Source organism: Hyperolius riggenbachi, chromosome 10 (assembly GCF_040937935.1).
Source record: "Hyperolius riggenbachi isolate aHypRig1 chromosome 10, aHypRig1.pri, whole genome shotgun sequence".
NCBI classification, from domain to species: domain Eukaryota; kingdom Metazoa; phylum Chordata; class Amphibia; order Anura; family Hyperoliidae; genus Hyperolius; species Hyperolius riggenbachi.
Genome location: NC_090655.1, coordinates 241,982,622 through 242,005,231, shown reverse-complemented (window position 1 = coordinate 242,005,231; position 22,610 = coordinate 241,982,622). Strand labels below are relative to the sequence as shown.

Here is a 22,610-nt window from a genome sequence, read left to right as displayed (position 1 = left end):
GTTCTAATGTGCTCTGGCTTACTGCAGCCTTTCCTAATTGCACTGTCTCTGTAATAAATCTTATCTCCTTTCCTCTGTCGTGTCTGTCGGGCTAAGGCTTGAATGTGTGGAATGTGCAGGGCTGCTTGTGATTGCATAGAAGCGATACCCACCCTCTGCAGGCCCCCTGCACACTCTGTATGACTCACACACTCTGTTTATGTGAGCCTATAACAAGCTGGTTAGTTTGTTTGTAAACACTGCCTAAAACTGTTAATTACAAGCCAGGATTGTAGCAGAGAGTGGCAGAAACAGCACAGAGGGGCACAGGAGAAAATAAGGAATAGAATGGTATGCTTTTTATTGTAAGAATATTAGAGTACAGATTCTCTTTAAAGTTTACTATAACGAGAATATACTGTAAATACTTAGCAGAGGAGGGCTTCAGATTGTGGAACATCAGAATGGTGAGATGATGATATATCACAGTTGAAGCAAATGTGAATGCAGCGTACAAGTTACAACACTTGGCTTTATAAGAAGCTGTATCCATTTGGCAAATGCAGACCTTATATTGCCCAAAACGGTCACCCAGTCGCAATGAGCAGTGGATATATGTGGACACAACCTAGAGCAGGGGTGTCGAATTTAAATACAAAGTGGGCCGACCTCAATGTCTCTCCCTTATAAAGTTCACTGGTGACTAATAGCTCCAAATTATCCCCCATATGGTTCCCTGATGTTTAGTGAGGTAATGAGGTGAACAGATGCACCAGAAGAGTACAATATAATAAACATTTTAAAAAAGGCAAAGGGGGAAGTGGTGGACTTACTTCCCAAAGGCAGACACAGATACTGTCAATTTCAAAACAGTAGACAATTTATTGATATACTCCAAAAACAAGTTAGCACCTCTGTCTTTCTGTGACAGAGGAGCTTAGCGAATACCTGACCCAATACTGCCATATACTCCCTGTTTTATTGCCTGATGAAGCGCCTGTGAAACGCGTTGCAACTGGTTTTTGGAGTATATCAATAAATTGTCTACTGTTTTGCAATTGACAGTATTTGTGTCTGACTTTGGGAGGTAAGTCCACCACTTCCCGCATAGCCTTTTCACATTTTTTAATATATTTTACTCATCTGGCGCCTCTGTTCACCTCATTACCTCAAGTGAGTCCATCCCTGGTGGAGGGGTTTTTATCCCCTATCTTTCTGATCTACAGAGAGCTACTTATTAATCCAGAGTGGGGTCAGGTCTAATCTCCCCACCTGCATTATCAATGGTTACCGGTTTGTAAGAATATCTATTGCTTACTTAATATTACCCCTTTTTGCCAGTACGTACTACACTATATTGGGCTCTCTGTGTCCCTTCTCCACATCTCTGATGTTTAGTGGTCCTCCCTCCCCATACAGTTTCCTGGTGTGTAGTGACCCCCTATCTTCCCCTATACAGTTCTCTGGTATCTAGTGCTGTCTCCCTCCTCATATAGCTTCCCTGGTGATCTAATGCTTACCCTCCAATATAGCTTCTCTAGTGGTCTAAAGTGGGCCATACATAATGCAAAGTGGGGAAACCCCGAGGGCCGAATCTGATGGCTCTGAGGGCCAGATTTGGCCCACGGGCCGGAGTTTGACATGTATGACCTAGAGCATCTCGACACCCAGTCACAGCGTCCGTAGATAAGGCTCAATATGAATTGTATATTCAGTCCATTATGGATAAGTAAAATTCCAATGTGGGTGGTAGAGTGACATAATGTAACATAAGTGTGATCTCACAGCACCTCACTTGTACCGAGAATCCAGCCGGAGTAAAGATGGCGTGTCAGCCAGTGACAGGAAGCAGTAGAGAGGACCACGCACAGGAGGGATCACATCCAGGGCGAAACGATATTCAGCCTCAAGTGCCAGTCTACATGTTTAGCTGCAGCTTGCAGTGTTATCTAAGACAACACGGTGTAATGGCGGCTGCTGGGTAAAGACTCAACCCACGCCGTGATATGGGCAGTGGGGAAGGAATGACTCCACAACGCAATCACCCCACGTCCCGTCCACTGGCATAATCTTGCTGTTATTTCACCTACCAAAGTTTTTCCCACATTCTGGACATAAAAATGGGTGCTCACCTGTGACTTTTCTGGTGAAGAACAAGGCTTGTTTTCTGGTGAAGAACAAGGCTTGTTTTCTGGTGAAGAACAAGGCTTGTTTTCTGAGCAAGAGATTTCCCACATCATGGGAAAGGCCCTTTCACCTGTTTGCAGCCCGCTCACCAGTGTGAGTTTTCTGATGTCTTAGAAGGTAACATTTATCATTAAAACCTTTCCCACACTCTGAACATGATAAAGAAAAGATGCCTGTGTGACTTCCCTGGTGTCTAATAAAGCTTCTTTTATAATTAAAACATTTACCACACTCTGAACATAAATAAGGCTGCTTACCTGTGTGACTTCTCTGGTGAACAACTAGACTTAATCTCTGAGCAAAACATTTCCCACAATCTGAACATGAAAAGGGCCACTCACCTCTGTGAGTTTTCTGGTGTCTAAAAAGGTCACATTTCTCATAAAAAACTTCCCCACATTCCGAACATGAGAAAGGAGGAGAGTTGCTTCTGTGATTTCTCTGGTGTCTTAAAAAGTCAGATTCCTCATGAAAATCTCTCGCACACTCAGAACATGAGAAAAGATGGATGTCTGTGTGACTTTTAAGGTGTCTAAGAAAGGTTTTCTTCATCTTAAATTTTTTCCCACACTCTGAACAGGAGAATGAATGTTCTCCTGTGTGTCTTCTCTGGTGTCTGAGGAAATCTCCTTTCTTATGAAAACCTTTCCCACATTCTGAACATGAGAATGGCCACTCACCTGTGTGACTTCTCCGGTGAGTAACCAGACTTGATTTCCGAGTAAAACATTTCCCACAATCTGAACATAAAAAAGGCCGCTCGCCTGTGTGACTTCTCTGATGCCTACGAAGGTCTATTTTGTCATTAAAACCTTTTCCACACTCTGAACATGATAAAGGATAAACGCCTGTGTGAATTGTCTGGTGTCTTAGGAGGCCTCTTTTAAGATTAAAACTTTTCCCACACTCTGAACATGAGAAAGGATGGACACCTGTGTGGCGTGTCTGATGTGAAATCGGAGCTGTATTATTTGGATGAAGATGTTCTTCTGAAGAGCTCCCAACATCATGACCATCTGTGGGGAAATTACAAAATTACATTTTCTTTAAAAACTGAATGTATATCTATATATACATATGCATGCGCATGCACACAAAAGCGCGCACACCTCTCATTGGCATAATATAATCCCAACATGACAGTAGCAGCCACCAAAATTAACTGAATCACAGTGTCGGTGTACTAAGGATGACCAGTACATTCACCACTTCACAGCTAGACCTCATTTTCTCCTTATGGATCAGAGCAGTTTTGACATTTTATCTATGTCCCTATTTAATCAGCAATAACCTTATCCCTACTTATGACACCTCAATGATATGCATATTTTTTTTTTCAACACAAACCAGACATTCATTAGATGGAATTTTTTCTCAAGAACAATTTTGCCCCTCCCCCCCCAGCAGAGCAGGCCAAGGTCCAACACCAGAGATTTCAAAGTGCGCACCCCCCTCCCCCGAATTCTGCTCGCCCCAGTATATGTAGCAGACATGTACACAGTATTAGGTAGGTTCCTCCTCCCAGCATAAGTAACCAGATGTGTCCCCAGTATTACTCTCTATAGGTAGCCAGATATGTCACCAGTATTAGCCCTCACTATAGGTAGCCAGATTTGCCCCCAGTAGTTACTCCCCAGTATAGATAACCAGATTTGCCCCCAATATTAGCCCCCACCCCCATCCCCATACAAGCAGCTATTTGTACCCGTATCATTAGATATGTCCCCCCTCCCCTATAAGTAGTCAGATGTGCCCCCAGTATTAGCCCCCCAATCCCTATATAGAAAACTAGATGTTCCCCAGTATTAGCCCCCCAATCCCTGTATAGAAAACCAGTTGTGCCCCCAATGTTAGGTGCCGCCCCCCAGTATAGATAATCTGATGTGCCCACTGTATTAGTACCCCCAAACACGATATAATGTCAGATAGCCATATATGCCTCCCCCGCCTCCATTTTAGTCAGCCCACCATGTAGAGATCAGAAGAGAAGGGCTATTGGGAAAAGTATATGTACAGCTCTGCAGTCAGCCCCATACTGCTTAACAGATGCAATAGAATGATGTCATCAAGCCGAGACCAGGTCTATTCAACAGTGCTGAACACAAATGCTCCTGGTGCACGGTCGCTGCAGGATCCCGGGAGGTGAGACATGCCTCTCCCAGCAGTCCTTCCGTTCTGATTTCCACATGGTGGGGGAGGGATGAGTGATCACTGCTATTGGCTACAACAATGATTATTCATTGGTGGGGGGGCAGGGCTGTGGAGTCAGAGTAATTTTAGGGTACCTGGAGATGGAGTCGGGAAAAAAAATGCACCGATTCCGACTCCTAATAAATTTAAAATGTAATTAAAAGAGAAAATGTGATATGATAAAATGTTCTATTTCTCAGATAATAGTCATCATAAATAACAAATATGCGGTAATAGCAGTGCTTAATCCACAAAAATGAAATAAACCAATTTAAAAAAAAATTACTTGTGCTGCTGCAATAAAGCAGCCAATGCATTTTTAACCTCCCTAGCGTTAAAGCGGAACTGAAGTTCATTTTAAAACAAACAGTTTCACTAACTTGGGGCTTCCCCAAGCCCCCAGCAGCCGTCCTGTCCCACGCCGGTCCTGCATGATCCTCCGTTCTCCCGCTGCCAGCTACTTTATGAACTTCAGTTACGCTTTAAGGATAAGCTTGACTTGTCCTAAAAAAAAAATAGCTGGAATCTATAAGGACGAGTCAGGCTCGTCCAGTAATTGCTATTATTTAGCTGCGGCATCGCTGGCGTGCGGGAACCCTCGCCGGCACATCGCGGCTTTCCTGTGCACAGATTCCCGTCTTCTTCGTGGTGATCCCAGCAGTGATCTCTTCTTCCTCCATCCGCTTCCTGTTCCTCAGCGATCACATTCCCTCGTGTGTGTCTCTGATGACGCTGCGCACTCCTCCGAGTGTCGGATGTATGCGGCATCATCCCATAGGTGGCAGATTCACATTTTTTTGTATTGAATCCAATACATCTGTATTGGATCCAATATAAAAAAATTCTAGTGTAAAGTGTAAAAAAAAAAAAAAAAATGGGCAGCACTACTGCCCATAGCAGCAAAGAATAAAGTAAAACATTTTTTTTTATAAAAATTTAAAAAAATAAAATATAAGTGCTTTTTTTAATATATTGTACACATTTTTGCGGGCAGCTTGCAAGACCACAACTTGCAAGCGGTCCACAAAAATGCTTACAATATAATACATGAAACGCTTAAAAATATTGTACCTCTTTTGGTAGTAAAATCGCAGGGAAATTAAACGCCAGGGAGGTTAAAGTCAGATATACAGATCTGATTGTGACTGTATATTTGATATGTACACAAGAATCTTTTACAGTGGTTTGCAAAAGTTTTCCACTTTTTGTCACATTACTGCCACAAACATGAATCAATCTTATTAGAATTCCACGTGAAAGATCAATACAAAGTGGTGTACACGTGAGAAGTGAAATGAAAATCATACATGATTCCAAACATTTTTTACAAATAAATAACTGCAAAGTGGGGTGTGCGTAATTATTCAGCCCCCTTTGGTCTGAGTGCAGTCAGTTGCCCATAGACATTACCTGGTGAGTGCTAATGACTAAATAGAGTGCACCTGTGTGTAATATAATGTCAGTACAAATACAGCTGCTCTGTGAGGGCCTCAGAGGTTGTCTAAGAGAATATTGTGGCAACAATAACACCATGACGTCCAAAGAACACACCAGACAGGTCAGGGATAACGTTATTGAGAAATATAAAGCAGGCTTAAGCTACAAAAATATTTCCAAAGCCTTGGACATCCCACAGAGCGCTGTTCAAGCGATCATTCAGAAATGGAAGGAGTATGGCACAACTGTAAACCTTCAAGACAAGGCCGTCCACCTAAACTCACAGGCCGAACAAGGTAAGCACTGATCAGAAATGCAGTCAAGAGGCCCATGGTGACTCTGTACGAGCTGCAGAGATCTACAGCTCAGGTGGGGGAATCTGTCCATAGGACAACTATTAGTCGTGCACTGCACAAAGTTGGCCTTTATGGAAGAGTGGCAAGAAGAAAGCCATTGTTAACAGAAAAGCATAAGAAGTCCCATTTGCAGTTTGCCACAAGCCATGTGGGGGACACAGCAAACATGTGGAAGAAGGAGCTCTGGTCAGATGAGACCAAAATGGAACTTTTTGGCCAAAATAAAAAATGCTATGTGTGGCGGAAAACTAACACTGCACATCACTCTGAACACACCATCCCCACTGTCAAATATGGTGGTGGCAGCATCATGCTCTGGGGGTGCTTCTCTTCAGCAGGGACAGGGAAGCTGGTCAGAGTTGATGGGAAGATGGATGGAACCAAATACAGGGCAATCTTGGAAGAAAACCTCTTGGAGACTGCAAAAGACTTGAGACTGGGGCGGAGGTTCACCTTCCAGCAGGACAACGACCCTAAACATAAAGCCAGGGCAACAATGGAATGGTTTAAAACAAAACATATGCATGTGTTAGAATGACCCAGTAAAAGTCCAGATCTAAATCCAATCGAGAATCTGTGGCAAGATCTGAAAACTGCTGTTCACAAACACTGTCCATCTACTCTGACTGAGCTGGAGCTGTTTTGCAAAGAAGAATGGGCAAGGATTTCAGTCTCTAGATGTGCAAAGCTGGTAGAGACATACCCTAAAAGACTGGCAGCTGTAAATGCAGCAAAAGGTGGTTCTACAAAGTATTGACTCAGGGGGGCTGAATAATTACGCACACCCCACTTTGCAGTTATTTATTTGTAAAAAAAAATGTTTGGAATCATGTTCGATTTTCATTCCACTTCTCACGTGTACACCACTTTGTATTGGTCTTTCATGTGGAATTCCAATAAAATTGATTTAGGTTTGTGGCAGTAATGTGACAAAATGTGGAAAACTTCAAGGGGGCCGAATACTTTTGCAAGCCACAGTATATATAATAAATGACATCTCTGCTGCAAGAATAAAGCCTTATGTGCAGTTGTGTCACTAATAGGGATGATCAATGAGATGCAAATAATTCTGCGTTGATGCAGGTTTTGTATGCAATTTTGTATGCAAATGTATGCACAGCATTTGCTCATTAAATCAATTACCGTAATTTGATATGTCGTTAAAACTGGAGGTCGCTCTGTGCTGCGCCTGCGCTATCGGCGCTGTCAATCACCACCACGTGGGCCGGAGCGGACTGCGCAGGCGCAGTAGTTAAGTGCCTGCGCAGTCCGCTCCGGCCCACGTGGTGGTGATTGAGAGCGCGCGATCGCGCGGGCGCAGCACAATGCGACCTCCAGGTCGCTGTGACGTCATCGCCGGGGACCGGGTCGGAGCTCCGGGGAACGGCTGCAGGGAGAGCTGCGGCGAGGGACGTGCTGGGAGCTTAGGACTGGAGGAAGCCCCCGGTAAGTAGCGCTTGTTTTCTTAATTTTTGCCTGACAACTCCTTTAAGTTACATGGTAGTACTGTACTCTATTTATGCACTGCCCACAGAGCTGTTGTGAATCCACTGAGAATATTGTGCACATTGAACGCAGAGACATTGTTCAGATTGTACATGAAGAATATGTAATAGAGGAAGAATTCCCTCATTCTCCTGCAAAATGCCTGCTCCTAACTCTTATGCCTAGTACACATGAAGTAATTTTCCATCAGATTGATGATGATTAAATAGATTATTTCAGACAGGTCTGATCTTCTTTCCGATCATTCTTCTGATAGATTTTGGAACAAAAGAACAATCGGAAATCAGATCGGACCTGTCAGAAGTAATTTCTGGTCTATTGATGGTCTATTCGACCATCAATCTGACGGAAAAGCGCATTGCGTGTACTAGGCATTAGATGTACCCACAGTTAGATTGCCTAAGGCCTGATGGAAGTTCTACAAGTACTCTTACCAAGGACTAGTTTTGATATCTACTTAACAGCTACTCTACAGCAATACCCTAAAGTTTAGTTAAAATGCATCTCTAGTGCACATAAAAAACAAATAGGTACACTAATGCTTAAACGTTAGTGTCCGAACACATTGTCTGTTTATTAAGATTCACAGGAACCCAGTTTCCGCTGGGTTTTGGTGCATAGATCTGCTCCCATGCAGAAAATGGCCCTGGCCCTTTCTCTATCAGATATAGAAACGGTAGATACCTTTTTTCTGTAAGATGGAATCCAGCAGATATGAGGCCCCGGTCAATCTTATTATACAAACAGTACACAAAAGATGCTGGTTGCCCGGCACTCAGTAATGGGAGGATGAATGGGTCTGCACGTGAACAAGCGCCGGTGTGGCGCTTGTTCACGTGCAGGTATCCTAGGATACCTGCACGTGAACAAGCGCCACACCAGTGCGAAACGGCTGTCGCGCAGTCCTCTCACCCCCTGGTCACCCTCCCGCACCCGTCCACGGCACAGGTCAGATCGTATCAATACATGTGTATATGAATATAAGCTGTCACTGCATATGTGCCTATCCACCTGCTGATGATAATCAATGGAAGAATAAATGTGTTTTAAGGAAGCAGTGCACGGACTGTCTTGTGTGTACCTTATTATACAAACATACTGGGGTATTCACACTGACAGTGACAGGCCAGGATGGACAGGGTAAAGTGTCAGCTTCCTGGCCAGGAGCTTTTTGTTCCCAAAAGCAGATGCCACCTTAATATAGCTTTAACATTCCTAAGCTTTGATAGTGATGAGAGCCTTTTATGTTACATACTTGCAAGCAACAAGATTGTAATATGCAAATTAGAGGAGTGGGAGGATTTTTGTACTGACTCCACAGCCCTGTGGGGGATATACAGCAGTGACTAACCCTTTCCACTCTCCCAAAGACCCCCCCCCCCCCCCCCAGCGACTTTGTTTTCCAATGGGCTTGGGGGGGCAGATTACTACAAAGACGTGATTCTGAAAAAGGATAAGGACCAGGGCTCAGATAGCAATGTCAGTGGTGGGGGTGCGGCAATCGCTAGGTTGTCCATTATAGCGCCAGCTCCTCGCGCCAGCATGGGCCTAAAGAATGTCTAAGTGTTGGGTGTGTCTGACACTTTGATTCACATAAGGGCAGTGTTCTCCCCAGAAATGTTTCCTAGCCGGGTGGCATGAAAAAGTAGCCGGGTGGCGAAGAGGGGGAATGCAGGGCCAGTGCAACTCTGCTTACAAAATAAAAGGAGGATGAGGAGGCAAGCCGATGTACCTGCTAAGTACACACAATGCAATTTTCTGACAGATTTACTGTCAGATCGACAATTTCCAACATGTCCGATCTGATTTCCGATTTTCTGTTCACTTCTATAGGAAATTGTGCAGAAATCAGATCAGACATGTTGGGAATAATCGATCTGACAGTAAATCTGTCAGATAAGTGCATTGTGTGTACCTAGCATTAGCATTGTTTCAGATTAAAGAGTAACTGTCAGGCTGCAAAAGCTAATTTAAACCTCTATTCTCCTGTGTTAAACAGTTTAGAAGGAAGCCAAAAAGGCAATACTGAAGTTAAAAATCTCTCTTACTTTTGATGTGTGCTGAACAGCAAGGATGTTAGACCCAAGCTCTTAAAAGGACGACAGGCCGCATACCATACTGCAAAGCATTCTGGGGCTGCTTGGCTCCTCCCCTCGGCTGCTAGTGAGAAGTTACAGGCTCATGTTACAACAGCCAGCACTGAAAAATCTCCGGGCAGAGTATACTGCATGAGTCCGCTATTGTTCCTAGCCACATGGCTAATTAATATTCACTGCACAGTAGTGTTGTATTTTTTCTGAGTGGAATCATCAGGAAGCAGGCAGGACATCACAACACATTTGGCTTCATAGGAGACAGACAAACATGGAACCTGCCATGAGCTGTCAGGAGCATCATTCTCTGCAAATACTATATAACAATTCTGTGAAATCCAAACGTGGACAGTGAAATGCATATGTAATGTAAGTACAGCCAATATTTAGCTACTGATATATGTGTTTTTTTTCTCTGAGACCTTATACCTAACAGCTCCTCTTTAAGGAGCCCAGGTCCCTTTTTAAGCCGACCTGAACTTAGAACTTCCTCTATGCTCTAAAAGATGCGCAACAGCATAATTTAGCAAGCAACCTTTAAATAAAAGAATTTTTGTTACAGCTGATGCAAATCCTAAAATAAATCTGCAGTTTCTAGTTCCTGCTTTCTTGGAAGCAGACAGGGTTTACATCCAGTGCTTTCAAATGAGCATATCTGCCCCATCTGAAATGGCAGTTATGTGACACAGGAAGAGATCCAATTACTCAGGCTTATTTCTCTAAATACAGGGTGCATTTCTCCGTTTTTCTTCTGTCCTGTGCAAGAGTTCAGGTCCACTAACTTCCCACAGAGTGAAGGGGGAGGGGGAGCACATCACTATGGACAGATACAAGCTGGGGCCTGGGGAAGATGCAGACACAGCAGGAGAGGAGTGCACAGGAAGCTGCCTTACAGCCTGTCACTGAACATGCTCTGCATGGCTGCGTCTCCTCTGCCCCCAAACTGAAAGTGAAAAAAACATGCAGATCTCTGAAGGGGCATCACTTCTCCTGCTCCGTGTTTCCCCAGCTGGATTAGACCAGAAGCTGCTGTTTTCATTCTCTGGCATGTTTACCTGCAGTCTGGGGGAGGAAGGAGAGAATTGATTAGCAGCTCTGCGGCTGTCCTGGACTGCTGGACCCACGTGGCTCTCATCTCACTCCTGCAGGCTGCTGATAATGCCCAGGAATGTGTGTGCGTGCTTGGCTGCCACTCTCCTCTCATTGACAAGAGAGAGAGGCCGCCATTACATAGATCCTACTTCTCGTGGAGGGCGGCCGCGGGAGGGAGAATGGAAGCAGGAGTCCCGCCCCTTACAACCTGCCCAGCCAATCCCTGTGTCATCAGAAAGCCTGCCCAGCCAATCCCTGCCTCACCAGAAAGCTCGGGGTGACAGGCAGAGGAGCGCTCCTGCAGTTTTACAGCCTCAGCTTTCGCTATTGAGCATGCGAGAGCTGGCACTGATTGAAAGAAGGTAATGGAGCGCTCCTATGTGCAGTTTTAAAAGGTCCAGCGCTGAAGCTAGGCAAGCACATGACAACAGGCGGGCGGGGTTTCAAATCAGCCGGGCGGCCCGCCCGCCTAATTAGCCCTGGGGAGAACACTGTAAGGGGATGCAGGAAATTCTGCGAGCAGGACAGAAAATCAGCAAGTATGATACCCAGCAGGGATCAGAGTATTAGACATAGTTTTATTGTGGTGGACTATGTCCGACATAGGAGCCATGCAGGAAAATGACAATGTCTGACAGTCCGACACAGTAGTGGAAAGGGTTAAGACAGAGATGAACCTTTCATATGGTGTACAGTATCTGCTCCTCATTTGTTGGCACTATGATGTTCTACTGAGGAATGGAGATGGGCCTTTCATGTGGTGTATGGTATCTCCTCCTCATTTGTTGGTGCTATGATGTTATACTGAGGAATGGAGGTGGGCCTTTCATATGGTGTACAGTATCCCCTCCTCATTTGTTGGTGCTATGATGTAATACTGAGGAATGGAGATCGGCCTTTCATATGGTGTACAGTATCTCCTCCTCATTTGTTGGTACTATGATGTTATACTGAGGAATAGAGATGGGTCTTTCATATGCTGTACAGTATCTCCTCCTCATTTGTTGGTACTATGATGTTATACTGAGGAATAGAGATGGGTCTTTCATATGGTGTACAGTATCTCCTCCTCATTTGTTGGCACTATGATGTTATACTGAGGAATGGAGATGGCCCTTTCATATGCTGTACAGTAGCTCCTCCTCATTTGTTGGTACTATGATATTATACTGAGGAATGGAGATGGGTGTAACGATTGTGGCACTTTCTCCGTGATCAGCGCACAACGCGTGCGCTGATACGGCGGAAATCCTCCACAAGCGTATAATTGCAGGAACCCAGCAAAAGGTGCTACGCACCCGTAGAGGGAAATTCCTGTCGGCAGATGGCGCTGGTTCACAGGGGATAGGGTAGAGGGAAATGGTAGGGACATAAGTGAATAGGATAGGCATCACCTTTACCAAGTTCGGCAGTGGTCCTGAACCTTATTTTTGAATACAAATCAAATTGACAAAGGGCTCCTTAGGACTCAACGGTGTATGCAAAATTAGAAAAAACTTTATTGACCTATAGAAAATACATATTGCAAGACTAGCTGAAGAAAGCACACAGAGCTATAAAAGCAACAGCGCTGTTGTTATTTAAAACCTTGCCAACATCCACACCATACTGACATACTTCACACCATACGCATCCAGATATTGACGGGGTACCCCATAAGTGGTAATAGGATTGGCAATAGGATGAGTCCGCCTGCGGTAAGGGAAGATAAAAAGCAGCCTAGATTTTTAGACACACACGAGTGTCTGTTGCAAAATGTCCACTGTCCTCCAAATAGACGTGCATATGTCTCATTTAGGTGGACTGGCACATGAAAAGACACGTATTTGCTGCGTGTGTATACTCACGACCTCCAAATGTTCGTCGCTGGTAGAGATGGGAGTGATACTTCACCTGACTATTTTGAATCAGCCACGCAGGCAGGCTACACCAATTATATTCCACAAAGAGGGGCCCCTCTGGTTGCGATCCGGTCTGGCGTGTGGTCAAACTCCGGCAGCTGGGAGAAACCAACGGAGCGCATCAAACGCGGTACGCGTTTACCTCCACACAGCTAGCCCGCTCATCACAGTCCATCCGCGGGCATAAACACCCCTCACCGGTCTCAGGTTGAGCAGCCGGCTTGTTTGGGAGGACGCCGCGCTCCACGCGCTGAAACAAGTTCCCCAGTGCGTCACCGCCTGATAAGTCCGCAGTCAGTAGGCTGGATGAAGGCGACCAATCGCCGACTAGTTTCGCTTGACGTCACCAAGCTTCATCAGGGCCGATGGCGCTGGGGAGTGCAGAGGAACCTATCCTCTGTACCTCCACAAATGCCAGACAGGAATTGTACGAAGCGCAGAACGCAATCGCAAGAGAAGCGATTGCGAATGAGAACGAGCAAAGGGACAGGTTGTATGTGTGTGCGCCAACCTAGTCGCCACCCCGCGACAGTGCACACACAACAGCAGATATGAAATAGGAACGCGATCGCGAGAGGTGCGATCGCCAGACGTGACACAAGGCAGATCAGAACAGAATACGAGGATAGCAAAGGCACAGCAAATAATACAATGGGAATAACAAGGAAAATAACAAACGCTAACTGAACGCGAACACCGCACTCATTCGCAACAGTGCACGCGTTCGTGCGCGGTCTCCACGTGATAAGCACAATAGAGACAAGCACGCCTAACTAACCAACACAAGACAGACACCACACAAACGCGCTTGCTACACGGTTCACTTACCGCAGGCACCAGCAAGTGCACGCAAACAGACAGACAACGAGAATCGATCAAACAGGAACCACTGCTCTTACCGTCAGAGCCAGTGCGAACCAGGTATCAGAAAGATCCACTGCTCTTGCTGTCAGAGCAGTGTGATCTAAGGACACGACAAACAGAAGGAGTAACCAGCAGCGACCGCAGCCGAGGTTAGCTCCAAGATCCAGACCAGAGGAATCCACTGCCACTAACGCTAGGGCAAGTGCGATTCAGACAGACAGAACAGAAGGATCCACAGCACTAGCGAAAGTGGCTAGCGCGATCCAGGAAGACAGTACAGAAGGATCCACAGCACTAGCGCAGGATGCCAGTGCGATCCAGGTACAGAGTAGCAGAACAGAAGGATCCACAGCACTAGCGAAAAGAGGCTAGTACGATCCAGGGAAACAGATCAGAAGGGGCTACCAGCAACAACCGCTGTTCCGGTTAGCACCCAGACACACGGAACGATTTCCTGTCGCTGGGACAGGACAATCGCAACAGACAAACAAAACAGATAAACAATCCTAACTGCACTAGGGAAACCTGCCTAGTGCAAGTTCCAGGAATAACTCTAAGCTGATCTTCAAACAAAGAGCATGGCTGACACTCCTCCAGGAGTGTTTCACAGGAAGGAGTCCTTATGACCAGCCAAGCATTGTGGGAAACACATAGTACTTATAGAGCAAGTCCACAATGGATGTGGCTAGGCAATTTGCATGATAAACATATGCAAATTCCTCTGCAGCAAGCTGCAGAACTGACAAAAGGTCTCTCTTAAAGAGACCTGCAGAATGCAGACCTGAACAGTGATCAAAAAGCTGTCTGCACAGGCAGCTGAGCAGATTCTCACAATGGGCCTTTCATATGGTGTACAGCATCTCCTCCTCATTTATTGGTACTATGATGTTATACTGAGGAATGGAGATCGGCCTTTCATATGGTGTACAATATCTCCTCCTCATGTGTTGGTACTATGATGTTATACTGAGGAATAGAGATGGGCCTTTCATATGGTGTACAGTATCTCCTCCACATTTGTTGGTACTATGATGTTATACTGAGGAATGGAGATGGGCATTTCATATGGTGTACAGTATCTCCTCCTCATTTGTTGGTGCTATGATGTTATACTGAGGAATGGAGATGGGCCTTTCATATGGTGTACAGTATCTCCTCCCCATTTGTTGGTACTATGATGTTATACTGAGGAATGGAGATGGACCTTTCATATGGTGTACATTATCTCCTCCCCATTTGTTGGTACTATGATGTTATACTGAGGAATGGAAATGGGCTTTTCATATGGTGTACAGTATCTCCTCCTCATTTGTTGGTGCTATGATGTTATACTGAGGAATGGAGATGGGCTTTTCATATGGTGTACAGTATCTCCTCCTCATTTGTTGGTACTATGATGTTATACTGAGGAATGGAGATGGGCTTTTCATATGGTGTACAGTATCTCCTCCTCATTTGTTGGTGCTATGATGTTATACTGAGGAATGGAGATGGACCTTGCATATGGTGTACAGTATCTCCTCCTCATTTGTTGGCACTATGATGTTATACTGAGGAATGGAGATGGGCCTCTCATATGGTGTACAGTATCTCCTCCTCATGTGTTGGTGCTATGATGTTATACTGAGGAATGGAGATGGGCCTTTCATATGGTGTACAGTATCTCCTCCCCATTTGTTGGTACTATGATGTTATACTGAGGAATGGAGATGGGCCTTTCATATGGTGTACAGTATCTCCTCCCCATTTGTTGGTGCTATGATGTTATACTGAGGAATGGAGATGGGCCTTTCATATGGTGTACAGTATCTCCTTCCCATTTGTTGGTACTATGATGTTATACTGAGGAATGGAGATGGACCTTTCATATGGTGTACATTATCTCCTCCCCATTTGTTGGTACTATGATGTTATACTGAGGCATGGAAATGGGCCTCTCATATGGTGTACAGTATCTCCTCCTCATGTGTTGGTGCTATGATGTTATACTGAGGAATGGAAATGGGCCTTGCATATGGTGTACGGTATCTCCTTCTCATTTGTTGGCATTATGATATCATAATGAGGAATAGAGATGCACCTCGAATTCACCTGGTTTCAAATGTCATGCATCATCTGCCCATATCCTTTATGTAAAACTTCTCTGAACCCTATAATAATTTGTTTTTCTTCACCTGATCTCAGTAGCCCTAAACTTAAACATTTGACCTACCATTATTCCAATTTAATCTCATCAGATAAAAATAAAAACTATTTCAGCATTTGATGTTTATAACTTACTTGTGCTAATTGTTGCAATTGTGTTGTCATCTTCCTTAGGTGGATGATCACTTCTTACATACATATGTTCTTCATGTATTCTCATCACATCACTCTTCTCCATAGACTGCTGATCATTCCTTACATATGTATCTTCTTCTTCCTCTTTAATTGTCCTCATCATGTCACCCTCCTCCATAGTCTGCTGATCACTCCTTACATATGTATCTTCTTCTTCCTCTTTAATTGTCCTTATCATGTCACCCTCCTCCATAGACTGCTGATCACTCCTCACATATGTCTCCTCTTCTTCCTCTTTAATTGTCCTCATCATGTCACCCTCCTCCATAGACTGTTGATCACTCCTCACATACATCTCTTCTTCCTCTTTATTTGTCCTCATCATGTTACCTTCTTCAATAGACTGCTGATCACTCCACACATACGTCTCTTCTTCTTCCTTTTTAACTGTCCTCATTATGTCACCCTCCTCCATAGACTGCTGATCACCCCTCACATGCGTCTCTTCTTCCTCTTTACTTGTCTTCATCATGTCACCCTCCTCCATAGTCTTCAGATCACCTCTCACATATGTCTCTTGTTCCTTTTTTAAACTACCCTCCACTGCAGATTTCTGTTGAAACTTCAGTGGAGTCTGTTCAATATCATTTTGTATATCAGTAAGTTCTACACCCTATGTTCAAAAAATTAAGAGAATATTTTAGAATTGTAAGAGTTAATTTGCTGAAACCACAAAGCATATACATTATTTGAAGTCGCTTTTGAGCTTAAAGGGATACTGTAGGGTGGTCGGGGGAAAATGAGTTGAACTTACCCGAAACTTCTAATGGTCCCCCGCAGACATTCTGTGCCCGCGCAGCCACTCACTGATGCTTCTGCCCCGCCTCCGGTTCACTTCTGGAATTTCAGACTTTAAAGTCTGAAAACCACTGCGCCTGCGTTGCCGTGTCCTCGCTTCCCCTGATGTCACCAGGAGCGCACGGCACAGACCATACTGGGCCTGCGCAGTACGCTCCTGGTGCCATCAGGGGAAGCGAGGACACGGCAACGCAGGCGTAGCCTTTTTTTAGACTTTAAAGTCTGAAATTCCAGAAGTGAACCAGAGGCGGGGCCGGAGCATTGGTGAGTGGCTGCGCGGGCACAGGATGTCTGTGGGGGACCATTCGAAGCCCCAGGTAACTTCAACTAATTTTCTCCCGACCACCCTACCACCTTTAAAGAGAAACCGTGACCAAGGATTGAACTTCATCCCAATCAGTAGCCGATACCCCCTTTCCCATGAGAAATCTTTACCTTTTCTCAAACGGATCACCAGGGGGCTCTGTATGGCTGATATTGTGGTGAAACCCCTCCCACAGTGTGATGTCAGCGCCTTACAGCTCTGAGATACTGACATCACACTGTAGGAGCCTTGTTGCATTGTGGTAAATAACAGCTGCTAAAAAAGCAAGCAGCATCTCCTTCCAGTGACATCACCTTCCAGCAGTAAAAATGTCACATTATGATAAATGACAGAATGTAAATCAGGGAAAGATTTTACAATAGGCAAACACTGGCTAAATCATTTAGACGTAATTATTGTAAAAATTAAGCACTTTTGTTCATTACGTTATTTTCACTGGAGTGCCTCTTTAAAGGGAACCTAAACTGAGAGGGATATGGATTTTTCCTTTTAAACAACACCAGTTGCCTGGCAGTCCTGCTGATCTTTTTGGCTGCAGCAGTGGCTGAATCATACATCTGAAACAAGCATGCAGCTAATCCAGTCTGACTTCAGTCAGAGCACCTGATCTGCATGCTAGTTCAGGGGCTGTGGCTAAAAGTATTAGAGACACAAGCAGGAGAGTCAGGCAACTGGTATTATTTTAAAAGGAAAAATCTATATCCTTCTCAGTTTAGGTTGCCTTTAAAGGTGAACCTGAAATCCGGAAATATGCTTCAGGTTAGATACTTACCTATGCAGAAGGAAGGCTCTGGATACCATAGAGCATTCCTGGTCCTCACTCCATCCCGACGTCCACTGCTGTCCCCCATTGATGTTATTGGACCTGCTAGGTTGAAAACCTCTTCAGCACTCCTGAAGCCTTCAGAAATACTTACATCCCAGAGTGCTTCCAAAGACAGCCGCAGCCATACTGCGCACACACACACACACACTATACACACACACTATACACACACACACACACACACACACACACACACACACACACACACACACACACACACACACACACACACACACACACACACACACACACCTGTCTTAGGAAGCATACTGGAATGCGAGTATTCCAAAGACTGAAAAGTAGTACCAGGAGACAACATTGCAACAACGGGAGGAACTGAGCACTGGGAACTCTCTATACCATCCAGACTTTCCTAGGTAAATGTCTAAACTGAAATAAGTTTCCTCACTTCAGCTATGCTTTAAACCCTCAGGTCCATCTACCTGATAATGTTGGTGGATAGTCTGATCTTCCTGTGGACATCCCTGGGAATAAAGTGGACCTGTACATCTCTCTGGTGGTTTGCTGTTTATAGATCCATCTGTAGGAAACACACACACTGAATGCATTCATTGTCTACATGTGTTTATCAGATGATGGGGGATCTAGGTGGACCCTCCATACTGCTCTCTCCTCTATAAGAGGCATAAGTCTGATCTTACCTGGTGATGTGAGAGGAGGCTGGTTCTCATCCTTGGAGAGGTCTTTGTGTCTTTCTACATACTGCCAGTCCTTCTTGGAGGAGAAGGTTGGGACATCCTGACAACCTATAGGAACCTGACACACAATGACACAGTCAGTACAGACATCTCCCTTGCCATTAATGGGCAATGTCCAATAATTTCCAACACTACTCACCTCTCCCATCAGCAACTCAGTGATCTTGTTGATGACTTGTAGAATCTCCTTCTTCATGTTTCTCTCAGGCACCAGGAATTGAGGTGGAGGAACTGTGATTGTCACCTGGTCACCAGACTTCACAGGAGGAATATCCTGTATTGAGAAACCACCAGCAATGTTATGTGACCTCCCAGAATCCTCCTCAGCTCTCTGGTACAGTCTGTGTTTTAAAGTGTTCTATGACTCTGGCTCTCATCTTTTATGGTCAAAGCCAGGAATTATTAGCACCCCATCATAGAGATGAGAGTGATATCATTTGACCCTCCCATAATAATACTCACCATCAGGGATGAGCCAGCAAGAACAAACTTGAACCTGCGAGTTGGTGAGCACAGGCCATGGCAGAGAGTGTTACCTCACCTACAATATTTTATACTCAGTCCAGCTCATTCTTTTGCAGCACTGAGGTAAAAATTTGTATTTTTTAAAAATAGGAGTGATGTCATGTGATCTCCTAGAATTCTCCTCACCTCACCAGTGTGCAGCACATTAGCCATAGGCCGCTCTGTGCCATAGCCTGTGCCTGCCAATACATAGGTCCAATTCTTCCTTACCAGTCTGGTGAGATGTATGTTTTATTAATAAGAGTGAAGTGTGGGGTCATGTGACCTCCCAGAATCCTCCCCACCTCTCCGGTCAGCAGGCAGATGATCTCCAGGGTGAGGTTAAATATCCTCTCAGTCATGAGACTCCCCTCCTCGTCCATCCTCACTGATGTGGTCATGTGATCCATACAAGAAGTCCTCATCTGTAGGGAGATAACAAAATGAAAATTATCTAGACTGCAGGAATGGAGGCTGTATTAGGGCAGGAAAGTATTTTACATGTGCCACATACTCTGCATTGTGGAGGCTGAGGTATATACCTTATGATATTAAAGTAAACCTGAAATGTAAGCACTAAGCCCCAGATCCATAGAAGTAGAGATCACCCTTGTCCGAATATAGGATAAACCCTCCCAAATGATAGGAGATTCCACTGGTTACAGAGGAGAACAGGGCTAAGCTCTTGTAGGACATCTACATCCAGATGGACAGACAGGTCCTGGCCAATCAACCAGCCATCAAGGTAGTAGACAATGACCAGAAGACTACAGTGGTGGTAGATGTGGCAGATTCAAGTAACAGCAACATCAGAAGGAGGAGAATGAGGAACTGAAGAAGTACCAGAGCCAGAGAGAGGAACTAGGGAGATTCTGGAGTGTGAAGACCAAAGAGGTCCCAGTGCAGGGGCAGACTGACAACTCATGGGGCCCCCGGGCAATAGGAGATTATGGGGCCCCATACCAGTGTTTCCCACCTTTCACTTTATATTTTTACAGACTAAGATATAATAATTTACTGACAACAGATATTTTATACTGATAAAAACCCCGTAGCGCGGCACGCCAAAAAAAGGGTGTGGTCACGCAACAGAATGTGGGCGTGGTCATGGGTAGGGCAAAATATACATGACCTTAGCAGTGGTGTAAAAGGTCTGCCGGGGAAGTATGAACTCTGCAATAGTGCCATCCCCCCAAAATACATGTAATCTGACAGCATTTCACCAAAAATCCATGCAATTTGGCAGAGGTTCCTCCAAAATACAGATAATATGGCAGTCGTTCCCCCAAAATAGACGTTATCTGGCAGCAGCGGTTCCCCCAAATACACATAATTTGGCAGCGGCTCCCCAAAATATGCGTAATCTGGCAGCAAACCACCGAAAATACATGTAATCTGGCAGCAGTGGTTCCCCCATTATACACATCATCTGGAAGCAGCGGTTCCCCCATTATACACAATCTGGCAGCGGTACACATAATCTATCAGCTGTTTCCCAAAATACACATAATCTGGCAGCTATTTCCCAAAATACACTCAATCTGGCAGCAGCAGTTCCCCAAAAAGAGTTAGTCTGGCAGAAATTCCCCCAAAATAGGTGCCCCCAGTATAGGTAACCAGGTCAAAAGGTATCCCCAGTGGAAGTAACCAGGTCTATAGGTTTTCCCAGTGCAGATATCCAGGTCTATAGGTGTCCCCAGTATAAGTATCCAGGTCTATAGGTGTCCCCAGAATAGGTAGCCAGGACTATAGGTGTCCCCAGAATAGGTAGCCAGGTCTATGGGTGTCCCCAGAATAGGTAGCCAGGTCTACGGGTGTCTCCAGAATAGGTAGTCAGGCCTATAGGTGTCCCCAGCACGGATAGCCAAGTCTATAGGTGTCTCCTGTATAGATAGCCAGGTCTATAGGTGTCCCTAGTATATGTAGCCAGACGTATAGGTGTTCCCAGTATAGCCAAGGTCTATAGGTGTCTGCAGTATATGTAGTCAGCTGTATAGGTGTTCCTAGTATATGTAGCCAGGTTTGTAGGTGTCCCCAGGACGGGAGGCAGCCAGTGAAAGGGAGCGATGGGCACAGCAGGGAAGGGGGCAGTCTCCCCCCCCCCCCCTTCCTGGCTCTCCCCTCCGGAATATTAAAGTGCCGCACAGCGGCTGACAGTGGGCGGGGACTTACTGCTGTTCTTCCAGCCGCCGGAGGGAGCTCTGATCTGTGCACCGCTAGTCTGGTCTTGAGTAGACCAGACTAGCGGCACACAGATCAAAGCTCCCTCCGGTGGCTGTAACAGCGGTAAGTCCCCGTCCGCTGTCAGCCGATGTGCGACACTTTAACATTCCGGGGGGGAGAGCCAGGAAGGGGGGCCCCAAGGTGAGGGAAGGGGGGGAGAGACTTCCCCCCTTCCCCGCTGTGCCCATTGCTCTCTTTCACTGGCTGCCTCCCCTCCTGCTCAGGGTTCTCTGGTGCCCCCCCTCCTGACCACGGGCCCTCGGTCCATGCCCGAATGGTCAGTCCGCCCCTGTCCGAGTGGTGGCAGGAGTAGTCATTGCTTTCACTCCTAAGCTAGGAGATTGGCTCCAACAGATGTCAGGAACATCAGAGCTCTCCGTCCAGAGAAGTGCAGTGGTAGGAATAGGTAAGATTATGTGCAGACCTCTCCAGCTCACAGGCCTCTGGTAGAGGAGCTGAGGATAAAGAAGACATAATCTATACACTGATCCATATACTGTATGTGTGTAACAGCTGCTGCTAGTAATGGGGGAGGGATATGAGGGTTACTGGGTGTAAATATAAAATACTCTCTTACCTTTTTTGCTGCCAGTCCCAGCAATGTCCCCTCTGCACTTCCTTCCTCATCATCTATAGCTTCCTGTCTTTGTCTTCCAATCCGCATAAATAAGTGGCACCATCTTGTGGAACATAGAGGAACTGCAGCCCTCATGTATTCGTATTGTGTTTGCGTTTAGTGTAGTAGTAGCAGCAGCAGTGATCAGAGTTGGGGGCTGCAATGCCTGTGAGTAGTCATTAGGCATAGGCAGTGGCAGTGGTCACACCCAGCAGGTTACACCTATCCCAGCGAATTCTGGCTGCAATTTTTGAATGTATGAATCTGCGTTTTGCGATTATTTTTTTTTAATTTCTGTTTTTTCTTTTTTTGTTTGAGTTTTGTATTTCATTATTAGTGCATACCAATTAAGTAAATGTACATGAAATTGTATGTAATTAACTTCAAAAACACATGCGATTTGTATTCAAAACCAAATGCGATTTTTCTGTGTTTACATTGACATTTTTTTTTAACAACAAATGTATTGATCAAAAAGGTGAGAATAATGCATACAATGTGTATACTGATACATATACAGTCAAAACAAAACCAGTCGTAAAAAACAGCAATGTCATACAGCATAACCTGAGTAGAACCAAAGGCTGCATAAATAGAGCAATTAACAAACTCAATTGAGATAAGATTCAAGCATAAGAACAAAAGAATGCCCAA

At 45.1% G+C, this 22,610-nt stretch overlaps 1 protein-coding gene across 1 annotated transcript; it reads right to left on the bottom strand.

Annotated features, from left to right (window-relative positions):
* Positions 1–1,103: 1,103 nt before the first annotated feature.
* LOC137537002 (zinc finger protein 37-like) lies at positions 1,104–22,004 on the bottom strand. Its single transcript, XM_068259162.1, has 7 exons — positions 21,918–22,004; positions 19,423–19,542; positions 18,753–18,887; positions 18,557–18,671; positions 18,338–18,435; positions 15,886–16,558; positions 1,104–3,182 (listed from the first exon to the last, which is right to left on the bottom strand). The coding sequence occupies exons 1-7, from the start codon at positions 22,002–22,004 to the stop codon at positions 2,233–2,235; spliced, it is 2,178 nt and encodes a 725-aa protein (XP_068115263.1). The 3' UTR covers positions 1,104–2,232.
* Between the last annotated feature and the right edge of the window lie 606 nt (positions 22,005–22,610).

Coding starts and splice junctions, on each gene's coding strand:
- LOC137537002 (XM_068259162.1), bottom strand. CDS start 22,004: ATGCGGATTGGAAGACAAAGACAGGAAGCTATAGATGATGAGGAAGGA. Junction 19,543..21,917: donor TGGGACTGGCAGCAAAAAAG/GTAAGAGAGTAT, acceptor ATCTCCCTACAG/ATGAGGACTTCTTGTATGGA. Junction 3,183..15,885: donor AATTGCAACAATTAGCACAA/GTAAGTTATAAA, acceptor ATTTCCCCACAG/ATGGTCATGATGTTGGGAGC.